This window comes from Patagioenas fasciata, chromosome 1 (assembly GCF_037038585.1).
Source record: "Patagioenas fasciata isolate bPatFas1 chromosome 1, bPatFas1.hap1, whole genome shotgun sequence".
Classification (NCBI taxonomy): domain Eukaryota; kingdom Metazoa; phylum Chordata; class Aves; order Columbiformes; family Columbidae; genus Patagioenas; species Patagioenas fasciata.
In genome coordinates this window covers 147,346,877-147,368,393 of record NC_092520.1, presented here as the reverse complement: position 1 = coordinate 147,368,393, position 21,517 = coordinate 147,346,877, and the positions used below count along the sequence as shown (strand labels likewise).

The window sequence follows — 21,517 nt, the reverse complement described above, 5'->3', positions numbered from 1 at the left end:
AGCGTGAATGAAAATCGATCCTGCAGGGGAAGCCAAGGAGCTTTGGACATCCAAAGCACCACAGGCAAGGTGCAGGCTCCACGCCTGCAACCCACTTTCTGCAGGAAGTCCCCACTCCTTCGCTCCTTTGGGCTTTCAGGATCAGACTGGGTTTGATGGCCCTGTTCTCTACCGCACCCACAGAAGTGAAAGGAGAAGAGGAATGTGGGACACTCACCACATCTGTGTTTGTGATCTTGGCCAGGAGGTCTGTGAGGCTGTCCCCATCATCGAGCTGAAGGCCACAGATGGCTGCTCCCACACTTCCAGTTGCTATCATTGATGGTGGGTACAGGGCAAAGTTAAAATCTGCAAGAACAGATCTGGGAATTAGTCCAAGCCCAGACAAGAAAAGCTGCAAAACATCAGAGGCAAGCAACATAAAAAAAACCACACCCAAGAATAAAAAACGGGGAAGTAGAAAAAAGGGAAAAGTGCCACTCTTTTTGGTCTGGTGGAGCTCATTAGTCATACTGCTCATCACAAGCAGTCAAAGGAGGGGTAACAGATCTGCAAATTAAAATGGAAATGTGGTTCAGTCTTTTCTTCTCACTGATGCATAAAGTAAACCTGGACAATATTTAATAGTCTTTCCTTAGTTTTAAAGAAAAAGAAAGAGAAGAAGGAGGCTTTCTGTAATTTATGTCAGAAATTTGGGTCTTGGTCACATTAGAGCTCTCTGTATAACCGTAAAACTAACTGGAATAAGGTATCACAAAGGACCAAACTGAGATTTTTAGTCACATCAATTTTTAAAGACTTAATTAACTTGAGCTTTTAAAGACCTGTCCAGGAAAGAGCTTTTAATTAACGATTCATCTTTACCACCTTTGCAATTAGTAAGTGAGAACACTTACAGCCCATAGCTACGTAACCAAAGAAAAAACAAAGATCACGTTTGTCATTACTGCTATTTCTTAACAAACAAGTTGAAAATACATTTCAAAACTTCCTCTCACACATCTGCGTGGATCAGGAGAGAAATGAAAATAAATGTTCTTGTGACCTTCATAAAACAATTTAATGTTTTATGATACTGCCGTAGACTCTGGCTTATTGACATGTTTTACTAAATACGATTTCTAGGCGATCTTCTGGATTACTGATACCTTCCAAAAACAAAACCTGGTTTGTAAGTTCTTTGGTTCAACAATAATTCATTAATAATCCTTTCTCTGTGAATTTTCAGCTGGGGGGGAATGGAGGAGAAAGAAGAGGAAACCCAAATAAGTAATACAAAATAAATTACAAGCAATGTCTTTGGTCTATTTACAGAAATGGAATGTTACAGCAAACTGCCCTTCTGTTAAGGGCAGATCCCTGGCCTTCTCTTTTCAGCTCCACAAATTCTGTAACCCTGCTGATGTCTGTGCGACTGCTCAAGTTTTAGACATGTGGAGAGTTGTTCTCGGGCCTCCCAGACTCTCAGCTGGCAGATACTGCAAATCTCTGTGGAGATGGTATGTTCTCCTCCAAGCTGGAATGTGTCCCTGGGACCCATGAGGAATGAAGCAGTCAGGTAAGAATGGGACTCAGGTCATAACGTTCATCCAGACGGCATGGAGGAGGGATGTAAGAAGTGGGGAGATAAACCCTCACGTGGGTTTATCTTACCCACAAAGCCACGAGGAGACGACTACCTGCAAGCTCACCACTGCATGCTGCTGAAGTCCACTGTTTTCCCTACTGGGAGAGCTCAGCAGACATTACCCTCTGACAAACACTTCTGAAGGAGCAAATTCCCACTGGCAGTAGCAATGAACTATTATTATGAAATATATATATATATATATACATATATAATTATTATAAAAATAATAATTATGCACTACTGAGAACTCACTGCACATAAGAAAGCTAATGTTTTTGGAAATTAAGTTCTATTGCCCCCATTAATGAGTGAATCAACAACAAAACCTTGACTCCTACTTATCAGTATGGGATGCAGCCCTGAGGATGCTGATCTCGGCACATGGTGAGGTAACAGGAATTCCTTTCACATTTATTTCATGTGCATTTAGACATGCACACGCAAGGGACAGCCCCATCCTGCCTGTAAATGGATGACCAGGGAAAACAGACAAGACTGCCTGACACGGGGCACACGCACTCCCCAGAATGGACCCTCAAGAGCAGGTCACAAATACAGTGGGATTTTAAGCCCTCAAAACAGCTGTTGGTTTATGCTGTTTTGCCTCTCTTCTTGCTTATTGCTGCTGACAGGGGTCCCCAGGACTCAGCACTGGGTCAGATGTTGCAGTAACTTGTTCCTGTAGGTTGGTCCGGTAGGTAGTGGCTCCACGGAGGAAGTGTGATAGATGGGCCACCAGTTTACAAAGCCCAATGGGCAAGAAGTTTTAAAAGCCCAATAAGAAAACCAGGAATAGTTAAAGGACTTAAATTATGAGAGGTTTTTATGAAGATCATAAATGTTTATGTGCCTGCATGGCTGTCCTGAGTCTCCTCCTAGTTCATGGAGGAAATAACAAGTGTCTATAAAATTTAAGAATGTTCAAACATTTATGGAAGAGACCTGGCATCCCCAAAATCTCCTCTCATCTACATAGTGATTCATGAGCAATCCCACTGATTTATTTAGAGAATTGATAAATTGAAGCAGACTACATCTCCACGGGTCTGTTTCTCCTCTTGCACACACTGCATTTGCTTGGGTTTGTGAATCCTGTGTGCTCGCATTGGCATAGATGAGGCTACACATGGGCCAACGTGGCCCTAAGTTGGGAAGTAACTCCCAACCTTTGGACTTACCAAACCGCCTCCTAGCTATCCATGGGAACTACAGGTGGCAACAGACTTTCCATAATTTACTGCTCCTTGTCTCAAGTTTCAGGGAAGATGTAGTAAAAAGATGAAGTGCAACCTCTCAAACTCTGCCGGCATTTGGAGAGTCCCTATGGAAACTATGATGCAGTGGGTGAGAACGAAAACCCACCCCGTCCCACCCACCATTTGAGTCAGCAGCAGGGAGAAACAGACCCACTCGGAGGCCTGGACGGACCCACACCCTCATGTGTGGTCACTGAGGCCTCATGGAGCAGCTTCACCCAGCCCTGAGCAGCTGGTGGGGAGACCCAAGCAACAGGGATCTCTCGTGTCTTGCACCCAACGCTCAGCACTGGCCAGGACAGCGGGCTGAGTGAAGGACACAACTCCAGCCTGCTCTCTGAACTTCCTTGCCTCCCAGGGGCTTGCATCAAGACCTTCACGTTATCCAAATGCCGGTTTTCTCCTGGTTGATTTTACATCTTCTCCCGGAAACCGTCTTCCTAGGAAGCTGAATAAAGAGCCACAGTGCCCCTGCCAACTAGCACTGCTGTAGGTCTGCTTCCACGTGGGGTCACATGAGAACATTTCTATGCCCAATAACCTTGTTAGTTCCCTTAATGTCATTCATAATGCAAATGAGACAGCGAGCGAATGGCCAGAGGCCCGGAGTGACTAAAGCTCAGCATCCAGAAAGTCTTAGATTGCCTCTAGCTCTAAACTAACTTCCCTCCATAACAAGCACCATAAACTTGGCTATCAAAGCTACACATGCCCAGTCTTTGTTGTACAACAGGCAGCGATTTGTATCACTGGCTTCTATTTTTAGCATATTAATTAACTACTGCAACTGGTGAGGCAAGTGTCTCCAACTGGAGAGTGTGGCACCATTGTCTGAAGTCTCGCGCTATTGAAAATCATGGCAGTGACCCTCCTGCTGATATGAATTTAACCTGACATGCCCACAAAGGGATAGGGGGTGGTGCACCAATTTTGTGCACATGGTTCTCCACATCACCCTGGACCCTGTTAGTGTGGAAAGAGCTCATTGAAAGAAAAGAAGCCACATTGTGCTGGGCCACCTAGAGGGTTGAATAGAAAAGGCTGAGGAAAAGAGCAGGCAGCGGAATAAAGGCCGTAATTAACATATTTCCATATTCAAGCAAAGCAATAACTACGTGAAATGTTTGTCAAGGTGCAATGAAAGCATAAATATTAAGTACCGTATCCGAGGGGATGCATAACCCCCCCTGAGTCCTTTACATTCCATCAAGAAATTCAAAACAAGCTTTTTACATATTATTTTCAACCATAAACCTCTATTCCCACTTCCCCCATGACAACTAGCCAAGTCCCACCAGCCTCACTCAGGTTTCACCCAGGTAAAACTTCTCCCAGAATTAAGTCAAAGTTTGCCCTGAGATTTAAAAAAAAAAAAGAAATCAAAGGGGGAGAGAGAGGACCTAAACACAGCTGAAACAGATGCTCTTACTTTAAATCTTTATTGGAGATACTGAACCCTGAATTACAGAGGGAATCTTGTAAAAAGCACTTCTTACTTGACACCTGAAGCAAGGCTACGGACTGTGCACAGCCTTGGCTAACAAGCACCCAAAGCCTGTGCGGAAGACACGGCTCTGTCTCTAACTTGGTTGTGATTTATGTAATTCTGTGGCAAAGTACAAAACAGTCTCATTAGAAGTCAGAGGAGTAGTGCAACAACGTGTAGTCTACAAAAATCTGAGCACATCAGCACGTCAAGGAAGAATTGGGTTATTAGAAAGCAGGACTTGTTTTACCTTCTAATCCCAGGCAATAAACAGCAGAAACCATCCCATTCCCATATAGGTATCCCTTTTTTCCTAAAGGACCTTAATAAAAACAAGGGGCCAACCTTGCGCAACTCAACTGACTTCACTGCTGGAAATACAAGAAGCCAATATAAGAAACGGTGCCCTCTGAAACACAGCCACCTCTGGATCAGGCAGCTGGAGCCATCGAACAAATTCAGGGTACCATGAATCTGCACTCTGCTTTCAGACTGGAGCCAACACAGCCAGGGCACGCACGTATGCACGTACCAAGGATGTTCTTCTGCCGGTGTGGCACACGTAAGCAGTGGCCAGGTTTTAGGACCCTGCGCATCATGGCCAAGCTGTTTTGCTGGCTCTCTCCTGATCCAGTGGACTTCACGACCTCCGAGCCAGGAAAATGTAAGGTTTGACAGTCAGGGAACTGGAGACAGGAACCCAGAGAGGTCCTGCAAGGGGAAGCCCTAACTTGCAGCCAACAAATGAAAACTGCCGGAAGGAAAAGAGCATTGACAAATATCTAGGCTGAATGTTCTCAGTGTGCCAAAGCCAGGTGGGAACTCTACCTTCTTACAATGACCCTTGTTACGACTTTCGCCACAGGTTGTTTATTTGTGGTCGGTTTGTTGTTTTGTTTTGGTTTTTTGTTTTGTTTTGTTTGGTTTTTTTTAAGCAGCCAGTTTTCATCTCTACAATTTGATAGAGGTTTATTTTCGGAGTTGCAAATGGAGAATTAGAAAACCCTGTCTTGAGGAAGACAATGCTTTCACATAGGGGGAAAAAAAAAGAACGTTACCTCCATGAGGAGAACAGAATCATGACAATCATCTATATGGGTTATAAAATTATATAGATAATAATTGAGTTTCACCCAGCCTCAAACTTCACCCAGCCAATGACTCTCCTATGAGGACAAGCATGCATCTATATTGTACCAGGTAAGTTTAGAAGAAAGGTCAAAGGGAAAGATATAAGCAGTGAATTTAATTCTTGCCTGTTGTGATCTAAATGCAATTCCAGCACCAGTGTGCTACCTTTTTTTCAAATGCAGTTGGGTTTCACAGCATTGGCCATTTTTTTTCTCTTGCTCTTGTTACTTCTACAACATACAGCAATTTTTCCCCATGTTAACTATCTCTGCTTTTGAAGGCAAAACCAGACAACTCTTCAGCCCTTAAAAACAGCGCATGGCAGTGCCAAGTACAACCAAACAAAAAATTGTCAAGTAAAATAGGATGCAAACCTGCTTCTATTCTTTGAGTAGGCAGGAGACCATATGCCTTATTACTAGGCTACAGTAAGGCAAAAAGTATTTGGCCTTTACACAAATGGGTCTAAAGTATCCTAAATACTAATGCTACATCACAGCCATCCAAGTGAGGTAGAGAGAGGGAAACATGTTAAACAGTCTATGTAAAGTATATGAGTACTTAGTAAAACCTGCTTACTAGCTGATCAGAAACTCTATTCCTGAACAACTGTTTGCACTGACTTTTAGTTACATTTATTCTACACCTTCAGTAAGGAAGCTGAACCAAGGATCAAGATTCTGTTTGCACATGAGCCATCGAAAGGTCGGATATGCAGCTGGTAGGAAGGAGGGCAACTTATCCGGCAGCACAGGAATTACATCAGCTTGTATCCGTGGAGTCTCTCTTCCTCCATTTCCTTCCACCTCATCTTCCCAGATCTGACAGGTCCTACAACTTAAAGAGTGAGTATGCTCACAAGACACACTCCCCTGGTCCTGCTACTTTTTGATGGAGCTTCCATGGTTCTTGTGGCTTAATCTCTCTGGAAAGCTCAATATGCTGATATGAGCTGCCTCTCCCAGGAACAAGCAAGAGCCTTCTTTTGTATGACAACAGATCGATATGGATTATTCTTTCTTCCATCATGCAAGATGCATCTGTGCAATCACTGCCACTTTGCAACATGTATTTTATTTCCAAGAAATTAATTCACACAACAAAGCCTCTGTGGACTTCTTTCCCTCTGCAAAGAATATGTCCTGAATAAAACTTGTATCATATTTTTATCCTCTGCAGGGACAGACCCTAGGTACTCTTATATTGGCAGACAGGGGAAGGATGCATAGTAGACTTGCCCAACAGGAGTCCTGAGGACCAAATATGCCTCTTAGTGATACAAAGCATTCCATGTGGTTACCCTCCAGATCACTAGTAGGGTTTTGGGCCTCATCTTGCAGTCTTAGCTCAGACAACACTCCCATTGACTTCCGCAGAACTTCTGTCTGAGTAAGGACCCAGCATTTGGCCCAGGAGTTTTAAAAAAGCCTTCTCAGCTTTCAAATGCAGATGATTAATGTCCCAGCAACAGTGGGCAGAGGTTTGGCATGCACTACAAAACTGACTTAAAGCTGAAATTTTCCTCCACTTTCTTAGCCTCTTTGCCGACATAGGCTTAGAAAGCCACCAGTCTATGAGATGCTGCATTGTATCCATCATGGGAACATCTCACCTGCCATAGGACGCGGCTGAAGCACAGGAGAGACCATGCAAAGGGCTGAGTCTAGGAATCCACACAAGTTGCCTTCTGTTTCTGCAAATCTGCAAAGCTTTTTGCTTCCAAGTTTTGCATGCCACCTAAATAAAACACTGAAAACCTTCTCACTGAGATGAGCCTCTCCATTACAGTTTGCATTTGGAGATGTACAGCTCCTCTTCTGGAAACCCTGACTTGCGCAGCCTGTCCTCCCTCAAAACCCACTCCCTTATAGGCACTGAGATAAAAAGGGGTATCCTGCGCCAAAACAGTGGCACGTACAGGCTCCAACAAGAGAACGTAAGGCAAGGAAGCAGCTGTCCATCTGTGACTCTGAACAGCCTGGAAGAAATGAAGGACACACTGAAGTCAAGGAAATAAAGAATGGTCCTCTTCTGGTCTGCATGCAGCTCTGTAACCAGTGCCCTTTCCCACTCCTCTAGGAGCGATTCCTTGGCTTGGAGCATGGCACATACAAGCAGAGAACCTCAGAGAAAACATTCCCAAACTAGCGAACACCGTGTGAGGAGACAGGGGAGGAACAAAGGGTACAAAGCAACGATCCCAGAGGGCAGAAGAAGGATGATCTCCATTGGGCTCACAGATATACAGGATCCTCCCATGCTGAAAAATTAATAAGCATAAATTTTGCCAAGCTTTATTTTAAGGAGGGTTCAGATGCAGCCTCTTAGCGCCTTTAAAATGCAGAAGACTCCTGAAGGAGATTTTAGCTTGGATGAGGAGCCATCAGTGGGATGAGATAACAAATGACATCATGACAGACTAGGCTATGCCAGTGCTTGTAAATCTATACGCGCTTCCTGCACAGCAAGCAAGGCAGCTTGAAGAAAGCTGGCCTGCGCGTGGACAATTCGCAGCCAACAGATCATGTTTTTGCTTAATGATGCACCCTGTTTGCACGGTCATGGTGCTGGAAGCACAGCCAGAACAGGCTGTGGGTGAACACCACTTTCAGCCATTTCCAGTGAAGAAGGAGGCTCCTGAAAGTATTGCGGATGCAGGGCAGGGGAAAGAGAAAACTTCTTATTCAGCTTCTGTCTTGCTCAGCAGCCATACGTTCAGATGGGACCAAGAGCAACGAGGGATACACTCCAGTTTCAGCCATGCTCATGCAAATCCTTAATCACTGCAAGGACTGGGGAGAGGCTGTGGATTTAGATCCATGCAGCTTGTTTCAGAAACTGGGCTCAAAATAAAGACAGAAATAGAGAGAATGACAACAATCTAGAACATGACTAAGAGGAATATACAAAAGAACTGAATATCACCTCCTTTTGCATAACATTCAACTGGAAAGGAGAATAGAGATGTGTATCAAAATGATTCAATGTATACATCCAGCACAACATCCAGAACTGTAAATGGCCGCTTCCCCATCTCCCTTAGGTGATGCAAAATATTGCAGGACCAAGATCCCAGCTGTCTCTGTGAAGGCAGGGAACACTCAGGAATTTCTGGTACACCGCTGTTGCTGCAAAATCAAAATGGAGCAGTTCGTAATGAAGAACTCAGGTTAGAGGAGAAAAGCTAAAAATATGCCAGATTTTGCACGATGCACTACAGAAGAAGAAAAAAATACTTGAGAGATGAGAAAGCTGCACTGAGATTAATCAGGAAATAAAAAGATACTCAGTGCTGTGCTCCAAACCAAAGCTGTTAGCCAGCCAGGAAGGTCAGGTCTCGCGACAGTAAAGAGACAAAACCAGGCTAAAAAACTGCATGGAGGGAGCAAGGGAAGAGGCAGACACATGTCAAAGGAGGTCATCCTGCTTAAAGAGGGCAAATGGGGAAATGAAACAGCAGGCTTAACCCAAGCCAGTGGAGAGCAGAAGCTTTGAGGGAGAAAGGGAAAGAAGAAACACAGTGGCCAACGAAAGCTCTGCAACAAATAGGACAAGAAAAGGAAATGACAACTGGATCTGGAAGGAAGTTTGATGAGAAGGGGCTTTTCTTCATCAAGGAGGGCAAGAACAACTTTTGAGAAGAATGGCAGTGAAAGGGAAATACAGTAGCAATAACACGACATTTCTACAGTGGGGCAGTACCTTGCTAGTAAACTGGAAATGAGGTAGAAAACTGGGAGTGAGGACTTGGTAAGATCTCTGCTTTCAAAACTACAGAGGTTTGTGGGTCCTCCTCAAAACTAAATGCCAACTAAGTGGTCTGTGGAAAATTAGATGAGAAGAAAAGAAAATCTACAGCCACCACTATTGTGCCCTGTCTTCTGGGAAGCTCTGTATGCAGCAAATTATGTCTTTCACATGCAAGAAAAGAAACTGACTTGTTGCCTCTTTAAACTCTCACAAAGCACTTCAGTTCCTGCATTGGAGACTTACAACATGAGAAGCAGATCACACGTGGGAAACACATGAAAGAAGTGCATGACTGGTTTAAGGGTTGGAAAGGGGATGCTATTTTGGGTCTTGGTAAATGGACTAGTAAATCATGGAGCTAACTGTGAAAAAAATAATGGAGTAAAGGTGGAAAGAAGCCCCAGACTTCGGAAGTTCTTTCATGGCCCACAGTGCTGTGATGATCTGGTTATAAGGAAAACTGCAAGGGCAAAGGATTACAGACCAGAATTTGAAAAGTTAAATCATAACTAAATCTATGTCTCTCAAGAAAACGTCTTCTTGGAAGAGATAAAAATAAAACAAAACACTATTGTAGGAGGTTAAAGCAAAAACAGAGAGAGAAGATTGGTCTGGTTTGGAAGACAACATCCAGGTACGTCAGAGGTTGATGGCTGATGGTGTTGTGAGGGAATGTCCACAAGAAAGACCACCTTCATTAGAAGAAAAAGAGCGGTGTGAAAGAATCCTAGGTAAGGCGAGAAGGCAAAGCTGATATAATAGGTTAATCCTAGAGTAAAAATCTAATCAGTCCAGAAATGACTGATGAATTACCAAGAGTGATCCTGCAGACTTTGAGCAACTTGGTAGCCAAAAACTCAACTACCCTAACTCAGCCAATGTAAGATGCTCTAACACAGACTGACTGAGGTAGCAAAAACTCGTCTGCATTGTAAAAGCAGTCACTGCATCCCAAATATCAAGAAGCAGACATATCAGCAGACATTCATACCAACAGCTGCACACCATCTTCCTTTTCCCTCTGCAAACACACAGGCAAAACTCTTTCTATGACAAAGGACTAGGTATGTCAAACTGTAGTGAATGCAAACACCAAGCCATATACTACTTAATAATAACCCTGGAAAACACTACATGCTGTTTATCTGTTCCAGGTCTATAGGTCTAGCTTCTAAGAAGTGGTCTGTTAATCCTTTGGATGAAATTAAGAGTACACTTATTTTCTAAAAGTCAATGGAAGGAAAAGAAAAAAAAAAAGCAAACAAAGAATTGTGTTTTGTTGACAGGTATAAATTAAAAGTCTCTCTTCCACAGAAGGAATGATTGTCATCTAAATATTCAGAAACTGTATTCAGACAACCATACAACAAAAGGGGAGTGTAATGGTTCCATACGAAACAGACCAGTTTCACTGTGTTCTTGGGAGTGAAGTTAGAGAAATAACCCAAATTAAACAAACAAACAAACTTTAAAAGTTGTCATTCCCTATGCTTCTGTAATGAGGTAGCATCAAATATACATTAAAATACAATTTTTGCCTTTATCTGCACAGCATCCAGTTAATGAAAAATTTACAAGCCCATTAATTTAATGCATTAGCCCAAAGCATTTTGGGCTAATTCACCATAACAGCTTCTAGTGTTTTGGTTGTCCCATATCTGTCCTTACAAATGACCTGTGGCCCTTTAAAAAAATTAAGTGAACAGGCAAAGCAGAAAATCATATGGTCTAATCCAGTCTTATTGACTTTACCACAAAAGCACCACACGTTAGTAGGAGCAGGACGGCAACTGCGCTACAGCTCCCAATTGTATGGGTCCCGTTTATATGCCATTTCAAAGCTTGATTCATGAAGCCTTTTGCAAGCAGTTCCACTGGCTTGAGTGGCTCTTCCCATGTCACTTAAGGATGGAGGGGGTGAGAAGCCCTCGTACCACCAGCGACTCATCTGCCCTTCCAACTGCAGGGCCAGCAGCAGAAGCACCCAGAGCACCTTGGCCTACCTGTGGCACAAACAGCAATGAACGTTTGCGCATGCTTCCGGATCAAAAGCAACTTGTCTTTAGGCAGAGGCAGCTTCCTTAGGATGTGTTCAGTGAAATCGTGCGGGGTGACGGCTGCAAGGTTCCACTTCAACTTCCCCAGCACCACCAGCTCCCATTCCTGCAGGGGGGTAAAGGGATGGGGAAGGGAAAAGAAAAGCCATAAGCAAACCTGGAAAACAAACCGCCTCACTTATTTCTCTGATTGTAATTATATCACTGCTGAATTGGTTTTGCCCAAACATTTTTTTCCATATGTCCCTACTGCTTTGAAGTTGTTGACTTTTTTTGTAAAAAACACTGGAAATGTCAAGCTCTACTGAATATAATGAGACCTGGCAGCTCCTGCCAAGATTTTACTTTTTTTGTATCCAGTGCTGAATGCCCACCCAGAAAGTTTAGCCTGCAATTAGATATTGCCAAGGTCACTGTGGTCCTTTCCTAGTAACTTCTTTTAAATGGCTATAGTCCTTACTTTATAGCCATTTAAAGTCCTAGGAAAAACCATGCACAAAAATAACATAGATGTACATTCTTTTTTTCAACACTGGGGAAGTTAGCTTAATGGCATTCTCTCCCAAAACTGTACTCAAAAGCTCCTGCAGATAAATCTGATGGTGCCTGAACTACTTCAAGACAGGCTTTGTGGAAAGGAAATGCATGTAACACAGCTGAGCAGTAGCCTGTGTAAATTATCTGCCAATAAATCATGTAGGATCCATTCCCACATTCTTTGCACGCCCAAGACTTCCAGGGAAATCAAAAGAAAGCTTGGGCACATATGTAACTCCTGGCCATTCCCTGCAATAGGATTACATGTAGAAATGGTACCTAATCAACAGAACTGGCCACAGGGTTCAAGCAGGGCTAGCCCTGCATGCTTCAACATTGAAAATAAGTTTTGAATACCTTACAGTGCCCTGCAGAGTGAACAAAGCTCAGGCCTTGGACTCATTTTTGTCTCATGCATCAACCATTAGTTATGAACTAAATTCTGTGCACTGATTCTTAAGTCCTGATGATGTGTGAGCCTGATGGAGCCCAGCATGGAGGGGAGCCCCAGCTAAGCTTGTAGAACTGGCAAGTCAAAAAAAAAAGTCCCTTAGTTTTGCAGCCGAGGAGACGTCAACCAGTGTTGCTGAGAAACCATAAACATGGACCCCACAATGCCATTTCTGCAGTCATTTCTCTGAATAGATGCCTGCTTTAACAGCAAGTTACTTTCCTACAGACATTCCTGCTGGATTATGACAGAGCACTCCATAGCTTGAAAATTCATGTTCACGTATGCAACTGGCCCCAGAAACTAGATTTTTTTAATTTCTCAAGAAAACCTGTAGAATGTTTGAACATAATGGCAATTACATTAACTAAAAACCGACCTTCGCAACATTACTAATATGGTATGTTTTGGTATATAAGGGCACTTACTCTAGAAGACTAACTACAGGGAAGTACTTAAAACGTGCTTAAATCCACATGGCACAAAAAGGCAGGCACACTGTTCTACATCTTCCTTGTGAAGGGGCCACAGCACTTGCCGCAACACTCTGGACTATCAACAGGACACCTCATGTCTGACAGTCATGGCAGGGTTTGCAGTGCAAAGCTCTTTACTCTGCAGAAGCATGAAGTCCCAGCCCCTCCCTGGGGGGAATTCCCACTGCCTTCACCCAGTGATTCATAGGAGAAATTCTCCTGGGATTCCGCTGGCTACGTGCATTCACCAGGATCCGTGAGAACAAAGCTATCTGACTGGATATACGTCTCACCAAGAGGCTTAAATACTTGCCTATGCTCTATACCATGGAGTGCTCTGCAAATATTAATTATTCCATTAAATATTTTTAGATTCCTTTTGTTTCTGCTTGCACCATGTCTGAATTGCACACAGCAGAAGTACCAGCATGAAAAGTACCAGACGTGACTTTTTACTCACAGCGATGCTTAACCCAAGCTGAATGTTCATCTTGTCACCTGCCTCAGTGATAACCTACGGGGGAACTACCTTCGCAGAAGCCACACTGGCAAGCCTACAGCTTCCCAAGTTATAACACCAGCCATTTACCCTCTGGCATCGGAGCCTGCCTAGATCCCACACGATGGCAAAAGTCCTCCTGGCCTATAGCAAGGACAGGAATCCACCCCGGTGACACCGTCGGGCACCTACAGCAGCTGAACAGGCTGGGCGAGGAGAGGGCTCCGCAGCCGGCGAACCCCTGGAGCGGATCCCCCCGGAGCGGGTCCCCCCCGGTCCCGCCGCGGCCGGGAGTGCGGGGCCGCCTGGCAGTCGCTCCAGGACTCAAGTCCCGCCCGCCGCCGCTGCCGCGTGTCTGCCGCCAGGTGGCGCCGCCACCCCGCGCCGCCCGCCCCGCGCACGTGCGCCCGGCACCTCCCCGCCGGCCCCGCGAGGTCCCCGTGCGGGGACACCCGTACCCACGGGGGGACAGAGCGTGTGTGTGTATATGTGTGGAGGCCGGGGGACACGGTCCCCGCCGGCAACACTGTGCCCGTGGATGAAGCTGGGAGCGGGTCTCAGCGCCACATGGCCGGGTGGCTGCGGAGGAGCCAGAGCCGTCAGGGAAGTCCCGCCTGTCACTGCCGCCCCAGCACCACACGCCCGCGGTTTTGGGTCGACCCCTTTCTTGAACCTTTAGCTTTTTTTTTTTTTTTTTGCAATTCACAGCGTGTGTAAAAACCCGTCAAAAGCGTGATTTTTTTAAGGGAGGGCAGTGGCAAAAGTGACGGCTTGCCGTGCAATAAAGGGAGAGGGAAGGTGAAGACCACCAGTGCAAGAGCTGTTGGAGAGAAGGTGGAAGGGGGCTGCTTACCAGCAGCTCTTGGGGTTTGATGGAATTGTCCGTGTATATGCACAGCTTCTCGGCTGTGAGGGGGATTGTCTCTTTCAGCTTCGAGGCCAGGAACATGCACACTGCGCCCAGCAGCTGCAGATGGCACTTTCGAGTGGGCACCACAGCTAAGAATCTGTCCAAGTAATTCATGGCCAGAGGGAAAACTTCTTCTTCACACTTCTGCTCTTCACAGACCTGCAAAGTGAGGAGTGTGGGGAAGCGAAGATGGGTTGGGAGGGGGATGAAGAGAGAAAAACATAAGAAGGAAAAAATAAATAAATGAGTGATCCCACCAAATAGACCACTGCCTCCCTGCTATGGCTCCTGCTATTTTTGTTTCCCGGGGAGCTAAATTTTGGGGGAGGGGGAGATCTCTGGAGAGGCTGGGAAGGCTGTCAATCGGCTTTCACATTCCTTTAGTTCATTCAGTAAGAAATGAATTCAAGACACTGTGTGGGAGAGCCGAAGAGCCCCATCCAGCAGCAAGCTAGCAGCCTCCGACTTTTTTTTTTTTTGCGACCCAATTTTTCTTTTTTTTTTTTTTTTTGATTTCGTCATATTTTCAAAAAATCGATAAAAATATTAAAACTTCCCCGGGGGTCCCGGTTTTGGTGCCGGTGGCATCCTGGGACGGTCCCCTATCGTTTCCGACAATTGCAAAAATTCCCCCGAGGGGTGTCCCCCAGTCCTGTGCCCCCGATCCGGCGTGGGAGGGGAAGGACGGGAGACACAGCGACGGCGAGGTGGGGTGGGGAGAGCCCGAGCAGCCCGGCTCCTTTTAGCAGGAGACAGCGAAAAAAATGTTTCAAAAATTTACAAAAAATCGGAGCCTGGGAGAAAAAGCACAAATCGCACATGAAAACCAAGCGGGGAGCCTGTTCTTTCCAACCCAGGGGTTTTGGTCCGGGAAAGATCTCCCCCAAAGGAGATCCGAAGGGGCAAATGATGGGTGGTGGGGCCGGGGCAAGGCAAGCGAATCTGCAGGGATCTGGGCCCGCTGCCGCTCCGCCTGAAGTATCGGGGCGAAGGGGGGATTCGCCGACCGCTCGGACTGCCCCAGCAGCCCCCTGCCAGGCCGGGGGGACTGGGGTGCAGCGACGGGGTGCACTTCCGAACCCCTTCTTAGAAAGGAGGGGTAAAGACGGGCTCGGCGCCTCCGAGCCCAGTTGCATGCAACGCAACATGGCGAAAAAAAGGCACGTCCTCACCACTGCATACGTGGGCACAAAATCCTCGCTGGGCAAAACGCGGGGGGCACCGGGCACCCTCCGTCCCTCGCCCGGCCCCGGGCGCAGCTCCCTTTTCCCAGAAAAGCCTCCATCTCAAGCGCTCCCGGCCGGCCGCAGCCGGAGGCGGCTTTTCTTTGCTTTTTAATTGAAATTGACTTTTCCAACTTCCCTTCCGCCCCCCACCCCATTTCCTCGCCTCCAGCACCCCCGCTTTGCGGCAGCCCCCCTGAAGGGGCAATTTCCACCGGGGTCTGTCGATGCTCCCCGCGCCCCTTCCCCCACCGCAGCACACCGGGTGAGCTCAGGAGGTAGTGAAGGGGGGAGACGACACAAGAAGAACCCCCACCGCGACCGTAGGGGCAAGAGGCTGCAAGGCGAGAGGGGGACGAGGCGTGGCGGAGGTGCTGCCCGCGGCGAGGAGTGCGCACCGGCCACCCTGCTGCCCCCCTGCCCCGGCCGGCACCGCTCCGAGGGGCCGGGGAAAAGCACCGGGATACAGACCTCCAGCATCCAAGTGGCCACCATCCTCCTCATGAAGGGCTGGATGTCCTTCTGGACGCATTTGAAGTAGGAGCATTGGGGCAGATACCTCTCCTCTATGGTTAATAAGTTGTGCAAAACGCGGTCATCGTAGAGCAAGTTTGGGTCAGGCAGAGCTCTCCTCATGGGATCCACCTCGCAGCACAGCAGCTCCATGTTTCCAAAGAGATCTCCCTCTTTCTCTGATGGAAAAGTTTTTTTTTTTTTTTTGGAGGGGGGGAAAGGGGTGGGGAAAGGAGAGGGGTAAAGGAGGAGGAGGGGTAGGTGGGTGGGAGGAAGACGGCAGGACTTTCCAGCTCGCTCCTGCCTCCCTTGAAACTCGTCTCTCCCTCTCTTGATTTCTAGCCTAAAGTTGAAGCAAAAGTGACGCAACTCGCCAGGGCAGGCAGTTCTCTCTCTCTCTCTTGTTATTATGGAGAACAGCAGCTGGTCAGACGTAACATCAAACGCGTTTTTTTTTTTTTCCTCTCTGTAAGCTAACAAGGAACCAGGAGGCCCTCGTATAGGGACACATACACAAATGACAGCTTCTCTTTTTCTTCCTTCCAGCAACCAAATTAAATCCGCTCCACACTTTCCTCTGCGGGTGCCCGTCTCAATCTATTTTCCTCCCTCTTATTGTAAGAAACTACAGGCTCTCCCTCTGTACCTACCGAGACGATGGGGGCGAAGGATGAAATGTCCTGGGGCTCAGCAGGGTGCCAGATGCACGCCCCGTTCCCCCGCTCAAGCCCTTGATTCACTCCTCCCCCCTCCGGTACCCCCTTAATCTGCAGCTGCAGGGAACACACAGCTCCCTGCTAACTGCAGCCTAACAGCAAATCCGAAGAACACCCCAAAGCTCCTCGAGGGGTGGGGGTTCGGCGGCGTTCGCGAGCTGAAATCTAACAACAATCACCATGCTACTTCCTCCGGCACACATACGCGCTACTAGCAGGGGAACCGTTTTAGCACGGCATGGCCACACTGATATAACTTTCTAGGAAACGCAGCGAGGGAGGGAGGAGGGAGAGAGGTCACCGAGCGGGGGGGCGGGAGGGAGAGAAGTTATGTCCCGTACCGGGTGACTTCCACCCTACTCGGACCTCGCCGCCGTCGCAGTCGCTCCCCGCCTGCAAAATGTGTCAACTTTGCGAAGTCTCTGCCGCTGCCTGCTACGGAGAGCAGAGGCTCCCGAGGGGGAAGGAGCTTCCCGGGGCCGGCAGGGGATGAGCTGCCCGGGTGGGCGCGGAACGGCGGCGGCCCCCCGGGGCATGCGAAGAGCACGCTCCTCCGAGCGGCCGTCCCCCCCCGCACCGCCCCGGGCGCCGTGGAGGTGGGCTAAGAGGGAGGGCAAGAAATACCGCCTTAAAAGTGTGAGTGGGGAGTTTGGGGCGCCGCTTCCCCTCCCTCCATTTGCATAGCCAATAGCTCTGGGGCTCTCGCCGCTGCGCGCTGATTGTTACCGGGCAGATTATATTTTAAGGACGCATGCTGTCCGCCACCGAAAGTAGCCCGGGAGGAAAGGGGGCGAGGTGCAGCCCCCTCACCTGACCGCACCGCCTGTCCCGGGAGCGGCACGGGTCCTGCCGGAATCGAGGAAGGCGGGCGACCGGCCGTCGTTGCCCGGAAATGGGCAAACGCACCCTGTCCCTCGCCAGCCTTCGCCCCTCTGCATCAAAAAGGATGGGAGGGATGGGACCAGCTTTGCCGTGGGTGGCATCTCTGCGGAGTCCAGCGGCAGGGGGTCCCTTGCAAAACCCGGCTGGAACGGCCCAGCACCTAACCCGCCCGTAGGAGCAAATGTCTACTTCGCCACCAAAGAGCCAGCAGAACTCCCATCCCGTCGCCGGTAACACGGAGCCGGGTCAGGACAGCCGGGCCGGGACACCCGAGCCCTCCACGCGTAACTAGCAGCATTTCCTCGCAAAATCAGTTCCGCGCCCCCCTGGTCCCGGCCACAGCTGAAACGAAGTGGCGGCGGCCGCGTCCGGACGCTGCCGAGCACTGTGTGTGGCCCCTCGCCCGCCCACCCCCCCGAGGCGGGAGCTTACCGGGGCCGAGCCCACCGTAGGCGGAATTGGGCAGAGCTTTGCCCAGCAAGACTCGCGTGTTAGGAGGGAGAAAGAAGGCAGCGAGGAGGGGGTACACCCCGCCGTACGTCGAGGGCGGTGAGCGGGGACCCGCTGCGGCGCGGCGTGCTCCGCAATGAAAGGCTCTTTAAGTTCTACCATTCATTTCCCCTTCCTGGCTACTCCTGTGAACAGGGAGCGTGTTGTGTCAGCGCACGTTTTCCTTCTCCAAACTTAAATTCATAAGCGCTCCCGTCTGGCTTTGTAGCCCGACAATGCAGCGATTGTGATTTATGTGGGTTTCGGGGGGGAGGACAACGGGTGTCCTAATTGTCCAGCACCGACTTTCCGAAATGGAGTGATGTCTGGGGCACGGCGCGGCTGCCGGCGGCGGCGAACAGGGTGAGGGATGCGGGGGCCCCCGCTCCCTGCGATGGAGCGGCCGCCGGGAGAGCACCCAAGAGCCTCGCGGGCGGGCAGCTGCCTCCCCGCCACCTTGCTGGGGAGGGGGTCCCATTAAGGAAAAACAAAACATAACCCTAAATCAATAAATGGAAGCATGCCAGCTCTGCACGCGGAGGTGCCGCTGATCTGCAGCGACGTCATTAAAAAGACAAAACCAAACAAACCAAAACACACCAAAAAAACCCCACCACTTTTTCGCCGGTGCGACGGCCTTTTTATACTCCGTACCGTTTCCAAAGGGGAAACGCCGGTCCTGTGAAACGTGGTGGGCGCGTAGGCAGCCTGGGCGGCCGTCGGGCGCCCCGCGGGCGCGGAAACCGGCGTGCCCGAGCTGCCCCCTTCGCCTTGTCCCCGTGCCCACGAGCTCTGCTGCATGCGTTTGGAGGCAGCAGATGTTTTAACAGCCTCCGTGTAGAGATTACCGAGTGCCATATGTTAAATACCACCCTTCCCCCCGGAAAAAAAACAAAACAAAACCAAAACTTTTCGCACTTGCTCCCCCTCTATTGCTGAGCTGCTTCGCCCGTATAAAAGCATAAATGATTAAATCAAGCATCGTCGGATATGCTTCTTCCGTCGGCGGCTCCGGGAACGGCGGTGCGCGCAGCTTCAGGTGGGTGCTCCCGCGGAGCAGCGCTGCGCCCTGCGCGGAGCTGCCGCCTCGCCCCGGGACAGCCGCGCTGCTGGCCCTCCCCACAGCCCGGTGGGAGGAGATCGTCCTGTCCCCAGCCTCACCGCAGCCGCCCGAGAGCAGCGCCGCGGTCACCACTTATGTTTTGGGAGCCCCTTTTCTTCAGGTCATCAAATTGTGGTGTCACGTCTCCTCACCATTAACCCACACTCAGTTATCACGAAATCGGTAATATGTAATGGTATTTTATTGGTGTTAGTCCGAGAGCGCTTCAAAACCCGGTGACTCGCGTTTTTTTAAAAAATAGATCTTTAATTCGTCATCACTCCTATTTATTTCATTTATTTTCTTTGCGAATCCCAGAAAACCATCTTGAAGGTGCTTCGGGGGACAGCATGGGATCAAGCTTTGCATTTGAACCGCAGACCAATAGACATGTTGTGTGTGCGCGCCGGCAGCTGCAGGTTTTTTGTTTGTTTAAATGAAATAAGTATTCCCTTGCAGTGCTTGAAACCTGAAGACTGGAGTGTGAAACGTGAGAATCTGAAAGTGAAACCGACTGGAAGCCAAAAAAGAAACAGATGAATGTATTTCCACTGTCCAAGCTGAGGAAAGCCCCGAAAGGAAACAAACACTGTGGATAAGAAAATGTGTAATAGATTTAAAATAAAAATATTCCAGCTTCAGTCACTGGAAGCAGCCTATCTTGGTAGTTTCTTTCTTCTTTTTTTTCATTTTTAATTTTAAATATCTGATTTTTAGCTGTTCAAGGGTAAATTCCATAATTCTATGCTGTGCATTCAACAGGAACAACATAATAAAAATCGTATTTTCTTTCCTCTGTTTTCTGATTAAAGACTAGAAAATTATTTGGATACCTCAGGAACTGCTGCGCATTGCCCATGCATTTTCAAGGAGTTATTTTTAATTGTACAGGCAATTTTCAACTCTAAATACATGTGTAGTGGCTGCTTTATCATTAACAGCCACCTTAAACAACATAATTACTGAGCAGGTGAAATATATCCTGTAATAAAACTGTACCTGTCTTTAGAGGGTGATTTTATGCAGGCACAACAGTTGCAGCATTAACTAATGAATTATGTGTGATTGCTGAACATACATTTAATTATTTACTATTTTCTGCTTTATGCAAAGTTTCTTCTTTATTCTTTCTCATTCTTTAGCTTAAACTTCTTCAGAGCAGTAATTAGAAACTGTGTTTTTGCAGTGCCCAGTGCAAGGAGTGCACAACTCCACTCAGAGATTTCTTACTAGGGGTGATGGGAAGGGACTCAAAAGAAGAGCTACAAGAATGATCGTGTACCTGGGACTCATGCTTGAGGCTGGAAGACTTCATAGATTGATTGCAGTTAGCCCAAAGAGACTCCTGGGTTGGACATGAACATAAACTAGAGAAATCTAGAGAAGTTCAGGCAGATTTAGGATGACAAAAGTGGTAGCAGTACATTTAGGTGAACAAGGTGAACTTTTCAACTGCAAGTTTAATTGATCCCTTGGTATCTTATTTAGGGTTGTGTCTTTAAGTTTAGGTGGGGTTAAAGCCTAAAAATTAAAATCTACCACAAATCACAGTTGCAGAGTTGAAGGAGGAGCTACTGAGTGGGGTTCTGTGACTAGTTACACCAAAAAAAATCAGATACGTAATCCCTGTGATGCATTGTGGCCTTAAAAGTATTGGATCTATGGATCTGTATAAAACCTATCACCTGCGGTAACGCAGGCACATGCAGAATTAAGGTGAGATCCTGCAGCAAAGGAGTTGGAACTGATGAGAAATTTCTACTGGAGCTGAAAGTCTAGAATTGGGATTTTTCTTGCTATGCGGGAGACATAGAAGTTTTTGTTTTGCTTAACTCTGCTGGTACCACAGCCTTATCTTGCAGGGGTGCCATGTACTTTGCAGTGAGTGCTTCTGGCTCGATTCTCTCCTGGGTGAGCTGGGTGATAAGGCTGCTGTACATTTGCAGGGAGCAGGAACACGTAACAGGTGCCTCCCACACACCAGGAAATCAATTGAAAGGGAGAGCACTTGACATTTTTTACAGGATCGGGCCCTTGGTATGCAGAACTGTACATAAACACAGTCATTCTTTTTTTGCTAAGTGATGTGGGGAGAAGCAGTGTGGCTTTTGGAGCAGATGTTTGACAGAGCAAGAACCGTTTTGACAAATTACAGGTATGAACCATTGATACGTCTTTCATCACTAACAGGATGATAGGATCTGAAGGTGACAGAATCAGCTTGCTTTTCTGCTTAAAATTGACTGTGATCTTAACCTCTTGCATTCTGCTGTGTGATTTCCCTGGTCTCTGGGATATTTGTAACAGTGAATTCAAAGAAGGCTTCCACATTAAACACACGATCTTTTTTTCTCCAATTTTTTAAGCATCTTGCTGTCACATATCTTCCTTCAGAAGTAATGTTCTGAC

The 21,517-nt window shown here is 47.6% G+C and overlaps 1 protein-coding gene across 6 annotated transcripts in view; it reads right to left on the bottom strand.

Moving 5' to 3' along the window:
* Positions 1–17,967, bottom strand: part of CCND2 (cyclin D2) — a 39,389-nt gene extending 21,422 nt beyond the window's left edge. Inside the window, exons 1-5 of one of the 6 annotated variants that reach the window (XM_071817071.1) lie at positions 17,950–17,967; positions 15,878–16,098; positions 14,127–14,342; positions 11,257–11,416; positions 218–348 (exon numbers count right to left, since the gene is read on the bottom strand). In XM_071817071.1, coding sequence (XP_071673172.1) covers positions 218–348; positions 11,257–11,416; positions 14,127–14,342; positions 15,878–16,072 — 702 coding nt within the window. In that variant the 5' untranslated portion in view covers positions 16,073–16,098; positions 17,950–17,967. Of the gene's footprint in view, positions 1–217; positions 349–11,256; positions 11,417–14,126; positions 14,343–15,877; positions 16,482–16,569; positions 16,587–16,976; positions 17,088–17,949 lie in introns of those variants that run through there. The other 5 variants (XM_071817060.1, XM_071817066.1, XM_065842472.2 and 2 more) reach the window with 5 other exon arrangements.
* Positions 17,968–21,517: the final 3,550 nt, after the last annotated feature.